Genomic DNA, 20,322 nt, shown 5'->3' on the forward strand with positions numbered 1-20,322 from the left:
CTCCATATGAATATTGGCCCCCAAAATGGAGAAGAAGAAATCTTTTCTTCAAAACCCATCATGGAGGAGCTGGACATTTTATTGGAACTGGGCTCCCCACCGCATCATGAATAATAATAATAATAATAATAATAATAGCTTAAAGACAGCTAGTGATTATACCAAAGTCAAAAGTTACATTATAATACTAAATTAGTGTTATCATGTGCCGAAAGATTATCTGTGGGGAGTGGCCGCCTGTGAAGTCTGTCTCGTCTGTGCCTCAAAAAGAGTCCACATGCCTAATTTATTTGTGCAGTGCAGAATGAATTGGAAGTAAATTTAGAGGAAAGCACAGCCGAATGTGGAATCTTAGTAGGTTTCGTTCAAGCTGCTGCAGCTGCAACGCTAACAATTCGAATATAGTTGAATCGCTTTCAGTCGACTCTCTCAACCACTCCCCATGCCTCCCAATTCCTCTTTTGTCTTTTCTCACACTGTATATCAAGACTTGTTCTTATGTATTTGGTTTTGGGTTTCAGTATAAATTTTGAGTTTTGAGCATCCACAATTCAATAAAAGGAAGGTACAGTGTAATAGGTGATAAATGGAAGAATTGGGAGTTTATGAATGAACGACAGCAACCAAAAGCCCAGTTCAGAAAATGGATTAAGAAAGGATAATTTGGGAACATTAACAATCGAGACTGAATAAGATATGACTTAATTTGCAGATCAAATGGAGAAGGGGTTGGGAAGAATGGACAAAATGGATTTCTTCAACTTTATTATATATAATCAATCAAATATCATCACCACCGCCGCCGCCGCATCTTTCATCGTTTTTGAGGCAAAAGTAATCAGCATCGGCCGCTTGCTTCAACATGGCCAGACTTCATTTGTCGTTTGCATCAGAACCGTTGACGGCCTTCATTTGTTTAGCATTTGAATTTGTTATGTGCAAGTGCAACAACCGAACTGCCGGACACTCGGAACATTAATTTTGGCAATTAATTAAGGGCGGGTCCTTCTCGTTGATCGCTTAGTGTCTGACTTTTGGGGGGGTTAGCCGTACCCCAGTATCATAATGGTGTGAGTTGGATTAGAAAAGGACAGGGACCCTATCACCCTCTTCCCCACTCCTTTAAGCATCTTATAATTCAAAACGAACATTGATTCCTTTCATTTCTCAATTCTTTTTGAGACAATTTTTCTCTGTGGATTATATAGGTTAGTGATGACAAACAGTGACCCTTAACTTACAATCACTTTAAAGCTACTCTTTACCTTGGATTGAATTTATTTTTGGTTATTTTACATATCTATTGCTTGTATTTTTTAATTATTAAGATTAAATATATAGTTATTACCATTTCAACTTATGGGCTTGGACATAACTGATCCGCTGTGCAGTAGTCCCTGGTGGTCAATGTCATTAGGCCCATTCAGCGCTTACTGCATCTGGCCATTCATGGGCCGAAATGTGGCCCGCCATGGACAGCCCATTTCAGCTGTGACCCTACCCAGCGGCTCTCAGAAGAATAAAACTAATTTCCACTAAAAGCTAAGATAACACTGGATTAAAAATTAAAATAATAATAAGATGTAATAAGTGTGACTTATTTTCAACATCTAAACAATTTAATTAATTAATCATAAATATATTATATCTTATAATATTTAATCAAATTATTTAAATAATAAAAATAACTAAAAGCCACTGTAATTTTATTTTTCTAATTATATTGTGATTATAGAAATTAGTCGCCCTCTAGCTGTGACTATGAATGAAGGTCAGATTGCAGCAGCAAAATGGAGGAAGAGGAAGAGGAAGAGGAAGAGCAGGTACCGGGTAAAAGATATCGGGAGCCATTCCACTGTTTCCATTCACTCTCAGATTCCGAAATCCAATTCAATGGATATTCGACGGTGGTGGCCACTGGACACTCCCACTTCAACCACGGCGGCGACGATAGCTCCATTGTCTTCCCTCCCAGCAACCACGAAGGCCTCCACATCACCTCTTCCTGCAATCACGACGAACAACGGCGACGAGAAACCCGTGAATCGTCCGATTCACCGAGCGACGACAAGGGGTTGGCGCCGCCGCGGCTGGCCTCGGATAGTACTGGGGCTGGGTTCGGCGGCGAGGTAAAGAGGTGGGTGGGTTTTGGGCTTGAGCTCCTGAGGTCTAAGGTTACGGGCATTGCGTCTTGGGTTCGATGTTTGTCTGCTTCTAGCGGGAAAAATTGGTCGTCCAGATGTGTCGTCGGCATGGCGGCGGCGCTGTTGGTTTGGTGTGTGTATGCGGTAGCCAGGCGGCGGAGGCGGCGTTCGCGGATTCGGAGGGAGAGTAGGGATCACCTGATCCTTCTTATCAAAGAGAAAGATGAGGTTAGTTTCTACATAGATATTTGTTGGCTTACACTTCCAACTGTTTGCGAAAATGCCCACGAGAGACTGCTAGGTAGTTGCTACTGAGTGTGCGAACTTTACTTCCAAATGAAGATGTCATAATTGCTTCTGCTTATGATGACTATGTTTCTGGCTCAGTTCAATTTGGGGGCACTGCTACTTTGCCCGAGAGATTGAGAGAGGGGTTACTCAAGGGGATTAAAAAAACCAAAATGCCTTGCCCACTTTGCAAATTTGCAAAACGTGCCACTACTCGTTACTGTCTCATCTCCCTTTTCATGACTGTTGATGCAACCGCTGTCTTGCTGCTGCCTTCGTCTCGCCGCCGTTGCCTTGCCAACCGTCGCTACATCCTCAGTGGAGGAAAGATACACCGACAGTCGATGAGGAGAGGCAGCAAGGCGATGGCAGTGAGGTGAAGGCAGCGGCAAGGCTGCGGTTATATCAGCGGTCATGGGAAGGGAGAGGAGAGAGCAGTGAGCGAGGGTATTTTTGTCTTTTTAACCCCCTTGGGTAAACCCCTATGTGCATCTCTCGAACAAAATAGATTAATTCTCAATTTGGTTTGAGAAGGATTATTCTAGAATGCATTTCATATGTATGAGGAAGTTTCATCTACATTTCCATTAACTTTGTAGGCACAAAGCATGATGAAACTCAAAAAGAAAGCAAGAGAAAAAGAATAGGATAAAAGTGATCTCTACTCTCCCAATTACACTTTTAGTGAAAGAAAAAAGAATGGCAGTGGGTAATGGGTATGGCATGGACCCTTAACCCTTTCTAGTTTGGTCACTTTTAGTGATAGAAACAGGGAGAATCGACACATTTGGGATAAAAATGGAAATGGATAGAAGAGGATTCTCCTAGAAATGAATGGAAAAAAGTTACAATGTGTCTTGATGACATTAATCTTGATAGTTTTTTAAAAGTTTTAATTTATTGTTCACCAATCATTTGTTATTTAATATCCTTCAATTGCATCCAATTTCATTGTGATAAATATTTTTTTATTACTTTCCTTCTCTCCCAAGGCATGTTCAAGGTTTCTTATGCACATTACTATACAAATTTTCAATGCTTATTTTATTCGATGCATATGCTTAAATTTTGTCTCTTCATGTGGTGTCATGCCGTTGTCCACGTGTGCTTAATTTGAAATGTTAATTTGCAGAAAATTAATCATCTGTTGCATCAAATTGCCCAGATGAATCAGCTACTGCTTACCCTCTATAGAGATTCTTCAGCTCGAACAAAGGATTAAACAAGTAAGAAGTAGTAGCTCCCCCAGCATTTCCTGGCGGCAAGCATAGTGGCTTTATGCTATCTTTCTCAAAATTAATGTCCTTCCGTTTCTTGCTTCTCTAAAGCAGCAACATGTTGCTGGTGGGTCTTTAAGCCAGCGAAAAATCATCTGTCAGTTGCTACTTGTAGCCTTGGTGAACATTTATTTGTTTACCAAATATGCTTTTTTTTTTCTTGCTCAATGTGAACAAAATATGCTTCTTTTGCTAGGTAATTGTACAAGCTCAAACATCTCCATGTAACAACTGCTTGAATCCCAGGGCAGCTCAAACGTAGATCCGCCCCTGCCCTGGGAAATCCTTACTTGCTGGAATATCAAAAAAAGAAAAGGAATAGTCTTTGCTTTAATTCTCCTTGCACTCCTACTTCTAAAGTTACCATCACCTGTTTGATCCAATAAACTGTATGGCAACAAGAACTAAAGGCAGCTGTCTGCACTATTTTGATATTTCAAGCCATACAATTGCGACAACTTAATTCATATTGAAATAATTTACTTAAGGAGGTCTTTTGAGTTTAATTCCCCAATCTCATGAACTCGTAATCACCTTTAACTAATACTTTTAAATGAGAATTCATGTTTAAGCTAAAACAAAGAATGTAAACCCATATTTTTACAGATAGTATTACAAATGGGATTAGAGCCAATTCAAGAAACAAAAAACTTCCCATGGGAAAGCTTGATCTATCGCAGAAAAATAATAAAGTCAGCATTCGTGGAAGATCTAAAGATCATGGCAGGATTAATGGCATTATACTATAAATAAAATGAGGGCTTGATAAACTATTATCAATACAACAAGATGGAACTCCACCCAAACTCCAATTGTCCACCATCAGTGGTCTTATAATAAATAACAAAAAACAGTACTAAATTGAAGTTGCACATCCACATGTGTACAGTCAGGAGTGCAAGCCTGTTCACGACAATGCTTGTTCGCTTTCTTTCAAGTCAAATTTGCTACCGATAAAAATAAGAGGCCCCTATTTTCTCAAACCACCCCACCTATTTTGCTCTGGATACAGCTCATAGTTCTATGGCCTCAAGATTTGACCTCCAGGGCGAAAATTGCTAAAAAGATGTTATGTCCCTGGATAGAACAACCAAACCGGGGGGAAGAACTTTCATACCAAGTTTCATGTATTGAAAAATCTAAAGTGTATTGAAAATCTGAAGTATAAGCCCAGTTCTTAACAGCACCTAGAAACAGAATCCTCGTGGAATGGGTAGGTCTTGTCTGCTTCTCTTGTGGAAACTGTCCCTATACTCTGCAAGAACCATAAATATAGTTAAAAACTTGCAATTTTTTGACAGCTCCTGAATTGGATAACTTGTTGAATCAAGCATTTACAATATGTTCTGTCAGGAAACCATTTCTCTAATTTGATCGCCACATCAGGGTTAAGAGGCAGTTGATGCACATCTAAGGAATTTTGCTCGAATCCATTTCTTGTGTCTACGGGTATGGGTGCTTGCGTATGTGTTTTAGGGGTTAGGGTCAGCAGAATATAAGGATGAATCTTCCAACAATCATGATAGACAACCAAACACACTTGATAAAAGGCAGCAGTAATGCTGACCTCCTCTCTGACCATCAGAAGGGTTGTTGACTTGGTTAACCATAGAATGAAAAACTTGAATGAAAATCATTAATTATCATAACAGAATAATAAGATCCTATATGTCTAAGCAGTATTATTGCAATTTCTGTAACTTATCCTATACGATACTGAACAAGACAGAGTACAGACAAACTTGTCACTGGTCCACCATTATGATGCGCATAAAAAAGCATTGTCATCCAAAGGGAAATTATCAACTTAGTGAAAATATAAGTTTTAATGACTACAATAACCCAAAAGTTCACATGCTTGGAAGTCTGCAACCCAAGGAAGAAGTAAGAAGAATAAGCATCCATCAATCAAGACCAAAACTTCTCAACTGAACACCAAAACCTGAAAACCCTATTATTGCAAATCAGCAAAGAAAACTACAAGTGAATGGCCTTCACATGGAAGCTCCCACCAACGAGTTTGCGTGAATTATAAACATCAGACATCAGATGCAAATGTACTATTACATACATATAAATCTCAAGGAACTCCACATAGGTATGAACTCCGGTCATAAATTTTGGTTTTTTGGATGTGAAATGTGACTAGAAGTGAACTTACCCTTATAACCTATTAACTTGGGATTTGACATGTGGGCAGCTATTCAATGATTTATAGGAGATCAATTTGAAAGCGATCCAGTTAATAGGAAACTTCATTCAAATAATGAGTTGCACAGAAATTCACTACATTATCAAACATTGGCCTAGAAAAGAAGCTGCTAGTTTTAAATGCTTCAGTAATCAGTCCAGTTGGTCATCCAACCAATTCTGAGTAGCTACCAAGATATTGCAGTTTGTGAGAGCCATAAAATGTCCCAAGCCGCAATAATGTACACGTCTCATAATAAATCATCCAAGTAAGACAGCACATAACTGGAAATATATAAACAAGCAGAATATCAGCATTCCTATGTCTCTATTAGTCATTAAATGGACTGTCGAAGTGCTCTCTCAATTTAGTTATACAACTTGAATGGGCACATACCGTCTTCCCCAATCTACTTTACAGGTGATCTTTCTTTGGCAGGTGGACATGATTTCCTCACATCCACCCAATATACAGAGACACGGCCACTTCTGGCTTATTTTCGTGATCAATACATATTTGCTTACAGAAAATAATTCTATATATCCACATTCTAAGGGGAAAAAAAGGTTGTACCTTCGGATTTCGTCTAGTTTTTGGTCAAAAGAAAAGTATTATAGTATTATGTGGACAATTTAAGGGCCAGCATGATAAAAGCATGCAGATAAAATCTATTGATAGAGCCAAAATATCTGCACAAAGGGAACTGCAAACTAGAGCAGGGGCATCAGGGTATTTCTTCCTCTATTTGTAGCCACCATCAGCAATAAGATAGAGATTTTGGTAAAAACCAACAGAAGTTAAGAAACAAGGTCACATATTGCTATTTTCACAACACTCAGTTTCTACAACTAGATTTTGATTTAGATGGTCATTAAGTGCTAAGCATCCAGGATGAATAGGCAAAACTTTTACACTTTACCCTTCTTTTTTCACATCTCTTAGCTTGAGGCAAGTAGCTACACTTGTCTAGTACAACAAATCTTGGATCAAGATATGCATAGTGATGTACAAAGAAAAATATGTAGACTGTAGACAGCTTACAATGGAAGAGAAAACTCACTATACGGGGAAAGAATGTTTTCTTTTGCGATAACTAAACATAGCAAATGACAATAATGAAATAATTTTTCTTGTTCCCATTCAATACAAGGCAATAGGGAAAAACAAAACTAACTCAACTCTGAAGTTGCGCTGCTATCAAGTTTAAATCTGCAATTTTTCTGGAAGTAAATTACCTATTAATTATCGCCAGCAGTTGATGACTTACAGCTAGCCCAGTGATGCCTTGCTGCCATGCTCTGTTCGCCTAATATCAAACTGATCTACAATCTCCAAAGGCTTAACTGTTTCATTCCTGACCCTCTTGATCTTGGGACTCAACAAGCCTCTATGTCTAAACCCATACAGCTTGAGAACCTGGTTATCTGCAAAATTGAAGGCCCTCTCCATACTGCTCAAGCACCTTTCAACTGGGTAGTCCCCATAGCTCCCGCAAGGTTTGCAACCCACAAAGTGAGTCACAAAAGGCCACCTCTCATCACCCAATCCCGGGTGGTACTTCTCAATCATCTCCTCGTATCGATCCACCAAGCCAGCCCAGTACCCATGTAAATAGTAAGAATTCTCAAGGAACACCTTGTTCATCCACAGATCCTTCTGCGAAATCAACAAGTATATTAAAGCTGACTGATCATCAGCCTCAAAAGCCGGCCTGCCCTTCAAATTTGCAGTCAAAATCCTTCCAGCCTCGTCACGAATCGGACCCTTTGGACCCATTGGAGCCCAAGTATCAAGCAAATCCAATGACCACTGGCAATTCCGGAACAGGAAACTACCAGTGTTCACTGCAATCCAAGACTTCTGCTCGAACAACAAATCGGGATACCCATGGACAACCAGATTGTAATCGTCATACTTTGAAAATGGAAGCTCAAACACCATGTCGGTAAACAGAGCATCACTGTCCATCCACCAAATCCACTCCACTTCAGGGTGAGACAACATCAACCTCCGAATCAGGGGCAATTTCGCCCAATACCCAGCGAGCTCCTTGTCCAAATGAGCCATGTTGTAGACAATCTCAATCCCGTGTAACCTACAGTAATCAATCTTGTTCTTGATTGCTTTGAGGAGATAGTGATCCCCAATGGGGTTATCACAGGGGTTGGGCGGGGAGCCGGTGACGAGCAAGATCCGAGGCTTACCGCGGACGAAGCTGGGGAATTGGGGGTGGAGATCGAGCCAGATCTTGCGGTCGTGGTCCCAATTGGAGATCCTGGGGCCGAGGGAGAAGGTGGCGTTGCCGTCGAAGTAGGGCTCGGTGACGTCGTCGGGGTCGTGGTCGGAGCGGATCTCGGCGAGGATGCGGTTGGTCTCCTCGATGAGGTTTTGGTTGATGGCGTCGGCGTCGGGGGAGCCGAGGTTGAGGCCGATGTAGCCGCGGAGGACGAGGATGGTGACGAAGCCACAGAGGATGGTGATCTTGATGTTGTTGAAGGTGCGGTGGATCTGGCGGCCGCGCGGGAGAATGGAGCCCCTGCCGGCCCTGCCGTTGACGGTGGTGGTGCTGGTGGGAAGCCCGCCGCCGCGCTTCTGGGGAGTGATACCGTCTTGACCCATCTCTTTCCTTTCTTTCCAACAACACGCACCTACACACACACACACACACTCTTTCTCCCTTGTCTTCCTAATATAATAAGGAAGGAGAAGAAGAGGAAGATCACCGACTGTTTTGGTTTGGCTTTTGTTTATTGTTAATATTATTATTATTTGCTTCGTCTTTCTTTCTTGGCTGGCTGGCTGGCTTGCTTGCTTGCTCGCTCTGGAGATGGATGGGGCCTGCCTTCACTTCTCAGTTCTCACCGTTTCTGCTCAGATCCCGCTGTTTACGGCGCGGCTGTGAGCTGGCTGTTGCTTCCTTCTTCTTGGTAATTACTAATTGTCTTCACGCACGCGTAATCTCCTGCTGCCGGCGCTGTTATCTTATAACTTATAACCCCAATTAAATCTAAACTCTTTTTGTTGTTCGTATATATGAGTATTCATAATTAATTACTGTTTAGGAATATATATATATATATATATAGAAATACAAATTGAGTTTGAGTGGCACAACAACACTCTATAATTGAATATAATAATGAAATTATAAATAAAAATAATTAAAAAGCTAAAACCCATTTAATTGACTCCACTAAATGCTTTCTATGTTGCTAATATTGTAGCTTTTGTGTTTGCCCGCCCTTAAAAAATTAAATATTTACTATATTGTTTGATCATTTTGTTTTTCTTTCAATTATTTTTTCTTCTCTGCATGACCACATTTTATCTAACAATAGATTGTAAAAGCAAGCTTTTCGTATTTTTACTTTCTCAAAGCTTTTTAAAGTTTTCAATTTTTTTTTTAAAAAACAAAAGAGAAAAGAAGTACTCAAAAAAAGCTATTTTCTGTTTTTTTTTTTTCAAAAATTTAAAAAATGAAAAACAGAAAGACAACAAGGGGGGCTTTGATGGTGAGCTAAAGCCTCAGTTGTGTTGTGTTGTGTTTCACAACACAGTTAATAACTACAGTTTTAAATGCTATAGGACGAACTTATTAATAACTACAGTTTTAAATGCTATAGGACATGTGAATTCAAGTTTGACCTTCATGTATCAAAGATGCTCCCTTTCTCACATCTCTGTTAATAATAATAATAATAAAATAAAATAAAAAATTGTCATAAGACGTCAACTGGGGCTTAGCCAATGAATGCAGTAACAAGGGTTCGCAAATTATATGGAGGAAGGAATAGTAAGTTGGGGCAATACAATACTTCCCCAAGACCATGTGCATTAATTGGCTTATCCCAAGCATTAGGATCCAGAGATCTGGGCCATTGTTGATTGCCTTCTCCCCCCATGTGCTCTCAATCATGTGCCCGGCAACTCATTTGCCAGCTCCCTATTAACCCGCATTGTCCATTCGGTTGTTCTCATCAAACCTTAAATGTACCCCACAGAATATGCCCTAAATCTCAGCCCAAATGCAATACAAATTTACTCTAAAATCAGATGATGATATTATCCGATCATTGAATCGGAAACCGTTACTGGTTTCCTCCACGTTGATAACAACTTTGAATAATGATAACTTTTATCATTCCTAAATATGATATCGATAACAGCAGGGTTCAAGAAGTACATTATCTCTAGAACAGCATAATACTCTCCTTTCACATGTTCGTCTCTCGAGGACAGGACAGAACCGCTCGTCGCCGATAATAACCATAGCCAGTTCATGTAAGCTCTTCAGCCGATGATGCACGTTTCAGCTTCATTGCCTTCTTGAATTTGAGGTTGCAGCTACGATCCCCTTCCTTCTCGGAACAACTTCAAGAGAGATTCGTAATTCACTAAAAGATTTGATGGTCGGAGCCATAGAACAGCAGAACCGTATACATCTCGTAGTAATAGTTTCCCGCCCTTAAATTCAAATCCCGAAGAAATGGAACCTTCATTGAATGGCCCCACCCCGATAGTTGTCATCGCTAACCAGAGTGAAGGCAAAGGGATATTCCGGATGTGAATGAAGCATTGGACTGTAATCACATCATATTAGCCCGGCCCGGGCCACGCACTTGATGATTCCAAGCTCAGAATGATCTGTGCTCTTCAATCAAGACTACCAAGCAACAAGCAAATGATGAGGGTTCAATCCTGGACAAGTAGCAACTCATGACTGGAAAGTTGAGGGATCTGTAGCTGCATTGTCCTCTTCATCCTCAGGGAAGGAATCCCGAGCTCCACTGTCTTCCTCGTATTCATCCTCCTCTTCCTCCACATCGTAATCTAAGGAAGCAGGCTGCCCATTGAGATCCACATTTATGCCGTTAATTTTCCTCACAAACTGTCCCCGTACACGAGGACGCCTTTCAGCCAGCCGCTTTCGGTTAACATACCTAATCTTTTTGTCAAAACAGCGTTCTTTCCTCTTCTGCCTAAATTTGATCAAGGCCGCCTCTCTTCTACCAACTTTGCCTAATTTTTCTTCAGCAGTCGTTGAGCTTCCATACAAAGGCCATGGCGATGCTCCCGGCATTTGACCAGGTTGCATGCATATGCCAACCGGGTAATACGGATATGACGCCATACCTGGTACATGAGGGACCTGTGGAACATGGCCAAACTGAGGCAACAGTGTCGAAGCAGCATGAGCAGGCAGATCTTGCAGGTTTTTTTGATACATTTGTGATGATGGCATCATAATTTGATTCATCATTCCTGAAATATAATAGGGATAAGCAGTATGTGCATGTATAGCTCGGACATCATGGTGAGACACATTTCTCAGATGTACATGCGCCTGAGAGAAGTCTTCTTTCGTTGAGTTGCTACAGTGCGTAGATTCTGTCAGTACAGGGGGAGTAGAAGACCTGTCCATGGAAAGAGAATCTCGGATACTGCAACTGCTTGGGAAGTCATCTCCAGGTGAATGATTTTCCTTCACCTCTCTTTTTTCATGATTTTGGGCACCGTTCCCCATATGCTTTTCAAGATTTATGGTGTCACGGCAAGTTTGCCCACTCCATGTTTCAAGTCTCTGCTTTATCCTCAATTCCAGAGATGCAGTTTCAGCAGCAGGGACAACCACTTGGGCGTTACTTTTGGGCATGCTATGCTTGACATACGAGAAGAAGGCTGAAGACCCACCTATCCTTAGTTCACTCTTCTTTGGACATGATGAAAATTGTCCTGACAATATCAGAGTTTCTTATTATGTTGGAAATGAAGTAATATGAAAAAGTAAAAAATATGGCATTCAAGATTCATACAGCTGACATCAAATATAAAAGTACCAGGTGCCTAGAACATTAATTAAAGGACAATAACTTGGCTTTCCGCCAAAAGAATTCATTAGCAGACAGCATAGTATGAAATGGACAATGCACTACTTGAAACATATCAGAGTAGACATCAAGTAGAGACACCAGGTACAGCGAAGCACAGAACCATCTGAACTGATGCAAAGATATCTATGCAGTCATTTGACTGAGTTTCAATTTTGTGTTTCAAATTTGCTTTTTATTTTTATTTTCCAGTCTGGGTTCATCACAAACCCAAAACCTGTCCGGGAAGATTCAAAAGAAAATGAAGCATAAGAAAGATGAAAGGGAATCAAGGGGAAGTCAAGGTCAAGGATGGGGAGGGAGAAGGAAGATGTAGAAATGAAAAATGAAGAAAAGAATAAATGAAAGAGAAGCAGTGTGAATGTGTTTTGAGATAAAATAAAAAAGAAATGGAATTAAAAATGTGGAAATATCTTTTGGGTGTTTTCAATTTTTCTAAAAGTTTTTAAAATGTTTTACCTTTTTTTTAATTCAAAAACAAGAAATCAATTTTTTATTTCCTATTTTTGTTTTCAAAATTTTGAAAATGAAGACTGAAAATAGCTCCTCCAAGCAACTCATTACTGAAGCAAGATATCTATTGGCGTCATAATTTAATGGCTCCTCTAAGCAATCAAAATAAAAGAAGATTGAGAGAATGCCAATGAGCAAATATTGGCTACGTTAAATTGCTCCTTGCACTCTTTCTGTACACGCACTGCAAGCATTTATATGAATTTAAAAAATTGCAACTTTGGTTCTTCATCAAAATATAGCCGGTCAGGGCAACTCAGATCTTTTTCTTTTCTGATAAATACAGATTCCATTTAGAAGAGGGTGCCATAAAGGGGGCAAAATCCTGTAGAGAAGAAAATAAGACTCCTAGTAATACGGGATCAAGGATTGGAAAGGATTATCCAACAGAGGGACAAGAAGCCTCAAAGATACCTAGGTAAGAGGATTATTCTGTGATGAGATTTGAGCAATGGGATCATTAATATGACCAAAAAGAACATGGTACCAAACTAAAATATGCAAATGCGAGACTACTTCGTTTCGCTTACCATGCATCTCAGGGCACAAATCCACTGCCTAAGATTAACTAACCACAGAATATGGAGCTACTGATGCAAAAGATATAAAGAAGTTCAAGAAGTTAATCATAAAACCACGAACAAAACCAAATACAAAGTACAGTCAACCAATCAAGCTTGCAGTAATACCATAGTAGGAAGCAAACAGGACAAACCTGAAATGATTTCTCTTTTTCTAATCCAGAAAATACCACATGCAAAGCAGAAAATGCTTAAAGCATGAGAAGCACTCACCTGTTTGGCGGTTACTAGTTCCGAGAACTTCAGGGCCATAATCAAGTGAAACCACAGGTGGAGGGTCTACAGGAGCAGCAGTGATGCCAGAATTAGACTGAAATTATAAATGCACCCACAGAACAGGGCAAATTCAAAACAATGATTAGTTTGGGCAGTGTTTGTCATAAAGAAAATTAGTTTTGCGATTAAACATAACAGCTGCAGAATAACACCTACTCTTGATCATTTCACAGAGAAAACTAGCTATCATGGTGCCTAATGAATTGGTATTCATCTGACAGATCACTCAAAACTACCAGAGCAAATTGTTTAGCTGTGGTTTCGGCATGCAACTGATGGCATTCATCCTTCTTCCTATTTGACTTCTTACTTGGCTTACCCAGCTGTTAAGGTGGATTCAATAGCTTTGGATTCTGTGCATCCATTCTAAGATTGGAAAATGAAGTTTAGATTAGATCTCGCTCTCTCAGTCCACTAATTAAAAGCAGGGGCCAGGAAGACAAAGTGACAAACAGGGAACAGGAAAGAAATGTGAATTCAACTAATGATAGCCTAATTAAAAGCAAACAAGAACAATTTCTAGTTTCTGAGTTGCATCAAGATCATTAATCAGGCTATTCAGCTTTTCAACAATGGTATTCAGAGTCATTTTCTAGTTCTAGTGACTAGTTGCCTGTCCCCCCACCACCTTTCCTTGCCCAACCACAGTATGAGCTGGCAGCCATAATAATCAAAATCATGAATTAAAGAGATAAACCTGAGTGTTCTTCCCGCTCCTTTGCAGACCAGTAAAACCTGAGTGTTCTTCCTGAGTGAAATACATAACCTTTATTAATTGAAAAAAGAATAGGAAAGTATACTCAATGGGGCCATTTAACAAGAGTTTTTCCAAAATTTGAACTATCATAAAAAATTAACAAAACAGAACTCAAACAGAGCAAATTCCAAATCTAAAACTCTGACCCAATCAATTACCTAGCCTTTTTGAAAGCACAACCAAGTTAGGCAGACAAAAGCCAAAAAAGGGGGAAAAAAACACTAATGAGGCTTTGAAAATAAAGTAGAAACTGCTCAAGATGTTCATCCAAAGGAATAAACCGCTTTGGCAGTTTATGTTTTTGATACTTTTGTTTCTAGAGAAAACCACTAGACTGGTTTTATAGTTTATGCACAAACCACTTAAGATATTCCTAAAAAGGGCAGAAACCGCTTGTCTTTCCTAGAAAAAGGACAGAAACCTTTCTTCCCAGGAACCAACCATGGCTGTGGTTCCTGGAAGAAATGTAGATATCTACATCTATTTGGTATTTCAGTGAGATGCATTCATTGAAGAAGATACGGCAGAGCATACAAAGGCGAAGATAATTTTCTCTAGTGGTGTAGTTAGGCCAATGTTGTAGCTGTCAGATATGGCAGGTGACTGAAGAACAGCAAGTTTCCACTGTTATCAAAGAAGAACAATTGAAAGTTTCGGCTAAGGGAGCTTGCAGCCTACCAGATGTAGGAGCTGTGTTCAAGACACCATGGATACAGTGCAACTAATTCAGAAAAATAAAGGGGAACAATAGAGAGATGTGAGGAGACTAAGCTACCAGAGACGAGAAGGGGAATCTCCTACATATGTAGATATGTGTATTTTCTAGGAAAGGCATAAACATAGGAATAAACCAATTAAACAATTTATGCATAAACCATAAAACTGCTTAAGCAGTTCTCTCTAAAAAAATATAAAACAAACAGTTTCTTTTGTTTAAGTGGTTTATTCCTTTTTGGAGAAACCTCTTGAGTGGTTTCTGCTTTATTTTGAAACCCCATTAGCAGTTTCTTTTCCTTTTTTTTTAAATTTTTTGGTGTTGTCTGCCCAACTCGGTTGTTATTTCAACAAGGGCTTGTGCTTGATTGGGTCAAAAATTTGGTCAGAATTTTAAATTGGGAATTAGTTTTGTTTGAGTTTTATTTTGTTAAAATTTTATAAAGATAGTTCCAAAAAATTTTCAAAAAAAAAAACTCTGTTTAACAGAGGTCTCAGCTTTCATTTTTAATTTTTTGCGTTCAGTTTTGGTTTAAAAAAAGAAAATTGATTTGACATGTTTGACAGCTTTGTGTTTATTTTCAGTTTTTTTATTATTTTTTCTTTTTTATTTTATTTTCTCTCCCACCCCTACAATCATGGCAGACAGGAGGAGACACTGGAGGTCATTGGCAACTCATAGGAGTAGTTGCTACTCCAAAGCATTTCTTTGGGAGTTGCCACTCCAAAAGAGATGAACCCCCAGGAATGACAGGCGAATAGGCTGTCATAAACAAGTAAAACTTCTTCATCTGATGGGCAATATTTTTACTAACATGTAATGAATGAAACCAATTGTTTTCTCATGAAAAACTGCTCAATTTTGACTATCCGGAGCAGAAAATATAACACTCTTCCATGTTTTTTCTCTTCTTTAATAGGCAATATTTACTGTATCAGATTTGTTAGTTTTTCTTGTGGTTATCCAAAATCCCCCTACCTGATTCCAATTTTCTAACTCGCAGTAGATTATACACACAAATTGTTAACATTTATATGCCCATCCAAGCTTTCCATTTATTAAAATCCAATACTACTTCAATTTCTCTCTCTTCCAATAATATTTTTTACTATATTTATATATGCCTTCAAGAACTCACACCACGGTGCTGCACAAAACAACCTAATCTTTAGACCCACTAGAAGCGAAAACTTAATAGAAGGATTTCAGCATATCATTTCTCCTTTAGCAGCACATTCAAAGAAGGAATTGGTGAAATATACAAAGTTAACATCCACGTTTCAAATATCAAAAGGGATAACCTTTCATAGAAACATTCATGAACAAGATAAAGGTGGTTCTTAAGTAATATTTCAGTTACCATGATTTGTCTCTCTACCACATTGACCTCTTCTTCTTGATGAGTCGACATGCACAACTCTGGATTTGCATTCTTCTTGGACTTGTCATCTGTGTCATCTGAAAACAGTGTAGTGCTATTTGTATTAGCATCACTAGGATCTGACGCCACCAGATCAAAGTCAAAGTTCATTATCTTCTTCTCTAATAGTCCAAGCTGTTCACAAGAAAACAACTGATAATTAGAACATTGACTCAGGAGGACTCAAACAAATACAGGTAAAACAATGGAGAAGCATACCAACCAACAGGCATACATCTGATAAGTAAAACAAAATTCAGAGAAGTAGGCTCGTAATGGCCAAGAGAACACACAGGTGGATGGACCTTCACAACTATCAATAACAGCAAATTACAAGAATGGGTGATGCATACAAAAGATGCTCATATTCAGAATCAGGTACATTTATCTACCTATATCTGAGGACATCTGAGGATATGGGATATGGGTGGGTCAAAAGGGATGCTTTGAAACAACAAAGTAACAAAGTAAGCATTGGGATACCATTTGCCGTCTCCTCCACATATGAGTCCACAGATTTAACAGTTCATTTGTGCGTAAAGGCTTCACAAGATAGTCAGCTGCACCAAGTCTCAAACACTTGACAACAATAGAGACTTCATCCTGTGCCGACATCACTTAGCAAGAAAACAAAAAACATGTAAGAAACATTTTATGATAAGTTGATAACCCAGCAGAAGAAAACAAGAATTCAATGTAAAATGCAACATGAAAAAGACTTACTGATTACAGGAATGCGTTGCAGCTCTTTATCCCTCATAATATATTTCAACATCTTCAACCCTTTGGCCATAGGGAGGTCAACTTCAGACAGAATAATATCTATGTCAGGTCCCTCAGCGTTCAGTGCATCAATCACTTGTCTGGCTGACCTCACTGAAGTTACTGCAAAGCAACAGTTGCCCGTTGTTAGTATCAAATTAACTGGATATCTAGGTAGAAGGAAATCAAACTTGTGTATTTGCTTAGAGGATCTCCATGTATATGAACTAAATATATCAAACTAAAGAAATAAAAAAAAGTATGGATCAGAACAATCATTAAAAATGCTTGTAGTTCAAGATGAGGAAGTACAGATTCAAAAGTATGAAAGACATCAGTAAATTGCACATGTTAAAGTGAAGGCATAAACCAGTTCTGCAGCATTGTCAAATAAAATGTTCTAAAATATGGCTCAACAGCTATTTTTTGGGTAGTTTGTCATATATCTAAATCAGCTGGCACCCTTTACAATATGTAGCCTTTGTTTTATAGGCAAAACATAGACATCTAGAGAAGCTGATTTCAAATTATTTGGTGGTAATATACTTGTTTCCGAGGCTTTCTCTGAAGAAAATTCAAATTTGTAAAATTAACCTCCAGGCAAGGACTTAGTGGAAAGACTGGATCTGCATACCAAACCATGGTCATGAAGTATTAATTAATACAGATCATAAGTGTAATTGTTGCATTTCAAATAAAAGGAGTTACTTTGCAGGAACAAAGGCAGGTACATCTCCTATAGAAATGGATTTAGAAAGAAATAAAAGAAGAGAAATGGAGCAAATTTCTTAAAAGGTGATTAAGGAATTTAACACCACATCTCCATAAACCCTCCCTCTCCTGCTCAAATTTCCTTTTGGCCCCACATTGGGCAAAACACAACAGTTTCAAGCGATTATATACAAAGTAGCTTTTTCCACCTTCATGAGAAATTACCAAAACAAAACATGTTAGGGGCTGTTTAGTTGTGGAAAATGATTTCCAGTTTTCTTATAAATTTCTACTTATCATTTTCTATAGAAAATTTAGAGAATGCATTCAAATGTTAGAAATGCATAAACGAATTTCCAATCTAAAAAATTGTAAGCATATGTTCCAAAAAAAGGGATGTTAATTTTTTTTATTTAACTTGGGTTAGAGAATGAGATGTGAAGAACATTTGTGGAATTTTTTTGAAAAATTGCGTTCTCCAAATCTCCAAATTAACAAGGAAAACATAGAAAACTCATTTTAGTAGTTTTCTAAGTTTAGTTCAATTTTGGAAGATCGCGTTTTTCAAATCTCCATTTTTTGTTTGGAATATTTTTGTATTTGAACTAGTTTTTTAGTTTTCCGTTTTCTGTAGTGTAATTTCCTGAAAAGCTGGGGCAGTTTTCCACAACTGAACAGCCCCTTGAATTCATAGAACTTGCGTGTATATTATAGCCAGTCACCCTTCCAATACTCCAAAAATAACTGCTCGTAGCACTTGTTGAAATAATTCAACAAGCTAATTATAATTAACCTTTTCCAATCTCGGCCTCCCACATGCCGAAATTCTACTTCGAAACCCAGAAGTGATGGAACAGAACACATAATTAATAACCAAATAGACTTGGACAGCATAGATCTAACATAACACCTTCAAACCCACTAGGAAAAAAAAGAAAAAGATTCTACTCCAATCCTTACAATCTTTAATTGAATTGTATGCACCATATGTTGAAACAATTCAATAAGTTAAGTCCAAAAAACTAACAAACCAAAACAGAAGACCGAGGAATTAATTTATGGAACCAATACCTTGATAAGAACATTTGCACAAAAGCGTGAAAGCCTCTTTGGAACTCTTTGCATCGTTGTCGCACATTAAAATCCTGACCTTGCTGCGATCAATAAACGAGTCACTGCTCTTACCACCACTTCCCCCCCAATCCTTGTCCGCTGCGATATCATCCCCATCCATCGTCCCGATTCAAGCAATCGCAAGCAGGCAATACAGTCCGGAACCAGACCTAGGGTTTCGACGAACACCAAAACAGCCGCCGGCTTTGCCTTCTGACCATCCAAGGGCCCAGATTTCCCGGAATACTATAGATACTCCATAGAATCCGTCAGAAAACTAGGTCTTCCCGTACGGACTTCATTGACAGGTCCTCTTAGATGTGCCTAATTCCGAAGCTGAGTTCTACAGACAAAAGCGAGATTGCAAAGAAACAAAAAACAGCTGCCACCGTCCCTCCATGTGCGTAGGTCGGACACGTTATCTTTCCTCATACAGCAGGACCTGACGACCGATCATGAAAGCGTAACCGAAAAGAGAAGTCCTTAAACAATCAAAGCAAATGGATCCATCCGACGGTCCCGATCAAGACGATTTCGAGTTTCGACGGTCGGCAAGAGAGAGGATCAGAAAGAGCTTTCTCCTTCTCCTTCCTTCTTCTTCTTCTTCTTCTTCGTTAGTCCAGAAGTTCCAAGGGAGTTGTGGATTCAGAAGCAAATGCGGTTAGTGCAGGAGGCTAACATGCGCCAGAAGGGGGGGGGGGGGGGGGGAGGAAGGATCTGGGCCGTTAGGAGTGGGGGAGCGGAGGGCGAGGATAGGGCATGTTTAGGGGTGCGCAGTGCGCGAGGGGGCGCAGGATAGAAGGTGGGGAGACGTGGAGGGGATAGAGGCGAAAAAGCGCAAAGGGGAAAGCGACCCTGTTGGGGCTGGGAGATAGTTTTTTGGGGGATGGAAAGGCGGCCACGTCCCCCCGAAGATCTAAGAGGCAATCAAATGAAAATTTGAAAGCATCCTAAACTTGGAACCTCCTTCCCATTGGCTTCCACTGTGTCCATGCAATCTGATTTGTCATCCACGATGCCGACTTCTCCAAAATTTTCATCTTTCTCACTTTGATTCCTTCTCGACCTATTAGCATCATCCAACCATTTTTCAATTTATAAGTTTGATTTGCAAGTTAATTGTTGAGTGTTCACATCAAAATATTAAAAGTGTATTGAAAATAGACTAAGTTATAAAATGTCTAAATATTTGCAATGATAAGGATGGATTAAAATTAAAATAAAATTTTAAATTTTAAGGTATAAAATGTCCACTCAATTACCAATAAACCTTCAAAACCAAAAAAAAATCCTTTTTCATTGTTTACTATTGCATTCAATTCAATGTCATTTGTTTGATAGACTCAAGAGTAAAAGTGGGTTTAGGGCTTAAGATTTAATTTCATAAATATAATACATTAATTATTAATTAACAAATAAAGAAAAATAGATTATACAATCAATTGTCCTAATTTATATATAATCATTCATTCATTCAGTTGTTTATTTTTCATTTCCATCATCATACAAGGAGTTAAAAAGGAGAGAGATATAAATAGACTAAATATCCATGCATGTTTGAATAAAGAATTACCATGTTTGAATAAGCTCAAAGGTTTTAACCTTTTTATGACCAAAAACACATTTAACATTACAATAATACAACATTTTCCAGCTCCCAAGTGGGGTGGGGACCACGGGCCTATC

General features: G+C 39.0%; 3 protein-coding genes across 6 annotated transcripts; 1 reads left to right on the forward strand and 2 right to left on the reverse strand.

Moving 5' to 3' along the window:
• The first annotated feature begins 1,741 nt into the window (after window positions 1–1,741).
• LOC127793205 (uncharacterized) lies at window positions 1,742–4,043 on the forward strand. Of its 2 annotated transcripts, none has more exons than XM_052324005.1 (2): window positions 1,742–2,372; window positions 3,565–4,043. In XM_052324005.1, the coding sequence occupies exons 1-2, from the start codon at window positions 1,791–1,793 to the stop codon at window positions 3,652–3,654; spliced, it is 672 nt and encodes a 223-aa protein (XP_052179965.1). In that variant the 5' UTR covers window positions 1,742–1,790; the 3' UTR covers window positions 3,655–4,043. The 2 variants fall into 2 exon arrangements, with proteins under 2 accessions (XP_052179965.1, XP_052179966.1); XM_052324006.1 differs by having other exon boundaries at window positions 3,598–4,043.
• Window positions 4,044–4,455: 412 nt separating this feature from the next.
• LOC127793203 (probable xyloglucan 6-xylosyltransferase 5) lies at window positions 4,456–8,832 on the reverse strand. 2 transcript variants are annotated; one of them, XR_008021280.1, is made up of 3 exons: window positions 7,136–8,832; window positions 4,897–4,964; window positions 4,456–4,786 (listed from the first exon to the last, which is right to left on the reverse strand). XR_008021280.1 is itself a non-coding variant. In XM_052324004.1 (2 exons), exon 1 carries the CDS (start codon window positions 8,517–8,519, stop codon window positions 7,170–7,172), a length of 1,350 nt encoding a protein of 449 aa, XP_052179964.1. In that variant the 5' UTR covers window positions 8,520–8,832; the 3' UTR covers window positions 4,456–4,964; window positions 7,136–7,169. The 2 variants fall into 2 exon arrangements, 1 of the variants encoding a protein (XP_052179964.1); XM_052324004.1 differs by having other exon boundaries at window positions 4,456–4,964.
• Window positions 8,833–9,938: 1,106 nt separating this feature from the next.
• LOC127792956 (two-component response regulator-like APRR1) lies at window positions 9,939–19,533 on the reverse strand. Of its 2 annotated transcripts, XM_052323645.1 has the most exons (7): window positions 18,595–19,531; window positions 16,774–16,935; window positions 16,534–16,667; window positions 15,991–16,185; window positions 13,856–13,906; window positions 13,096–13,192; window positions 9,939–11,633 (listed from the first exon to the last, which is right to left on the reverse strand). In XM_052323645.1, exons 1-7 carry the CDS (start codon window positions 18,755–18,757, stop codon window positions 10,615–10,617), a joined length of 1,821 nt encoding a protein of 606 aa, XP_052179605.1. In that variant the 5' UTR covers window positions 18,758–19,531; the 3' UTR covers window positions 9,939–10,614. The 2 variants fall into 2 exon arrangements, with proteins under 2 accessions (XP_052179605.1, XP_052179606.1); XM_052323646.1 differs by lacking the exon at window positions 13,856–13,906 and having other exon boundaries at window positions 18,595–19,533.
• Between the last annotated feature and the right edge of the window lie 789 nt (window positions 19,534–20,322).

This window comes from Diospyros lotus, unplaced genomic scaffold, assembly GCF_014633365.1.
Source record: "Diospyros lotus cultivar Yz01 unplaced genomic scaffold, ASM1463336v1 superscaf1, whole genome shotgun sequence".
NCBI classification, from domain to species: Eukaryota; Viridiplantae; Streptophyta; class Magnoliopsida; order Ericales; family Ebenaceae; genus Diospyros; species Diospyros lotus.

Coding starts and splice junctions, on each gene's coding strand:
- LOC127793205 (XM_052324005.1), top strand. CDS start 1,791: ATGGAGGAAGAGGAAGAGGAAGAGGAAGAGCAGGTACCGGGTAAAAGA. Junction 2,373..3,564: donor TTATCAAAGAGAAAGATGAG/GTTAGTTTCTAC, acceptor GTTAATTTGCAG/AAAATTAATCATCTGTTGCA.
- LOC127793203 (XM_052324004.1), bottom strand. CDS start 8,519: ATGGGTCAAGACGGTATCACTCCCCAGAAGCGCGGCGGCGGGCTTCCC.
- LOC127792956 (XM_052323645.1), bottom strand. CDS start 18,757: ATGGATGGGGATGATATCGCAGCGGACAAGGATTGGGGGGGAAGTGGT. Junction 16,936..18,594: donor GTGCAAATGTTCTTATCAAG/GTATTGGTTCCA, acceptor GTTGCTTTGCAG/TAACTTCAGTGAGGTCAGCC. Junction 13,907..15,990: donor TGGTAGAGAGACAAATCATG/GTAACTGAAATA, acceptor TATTTCACTCAG/GAAGAACACTCAGGTTTTAC.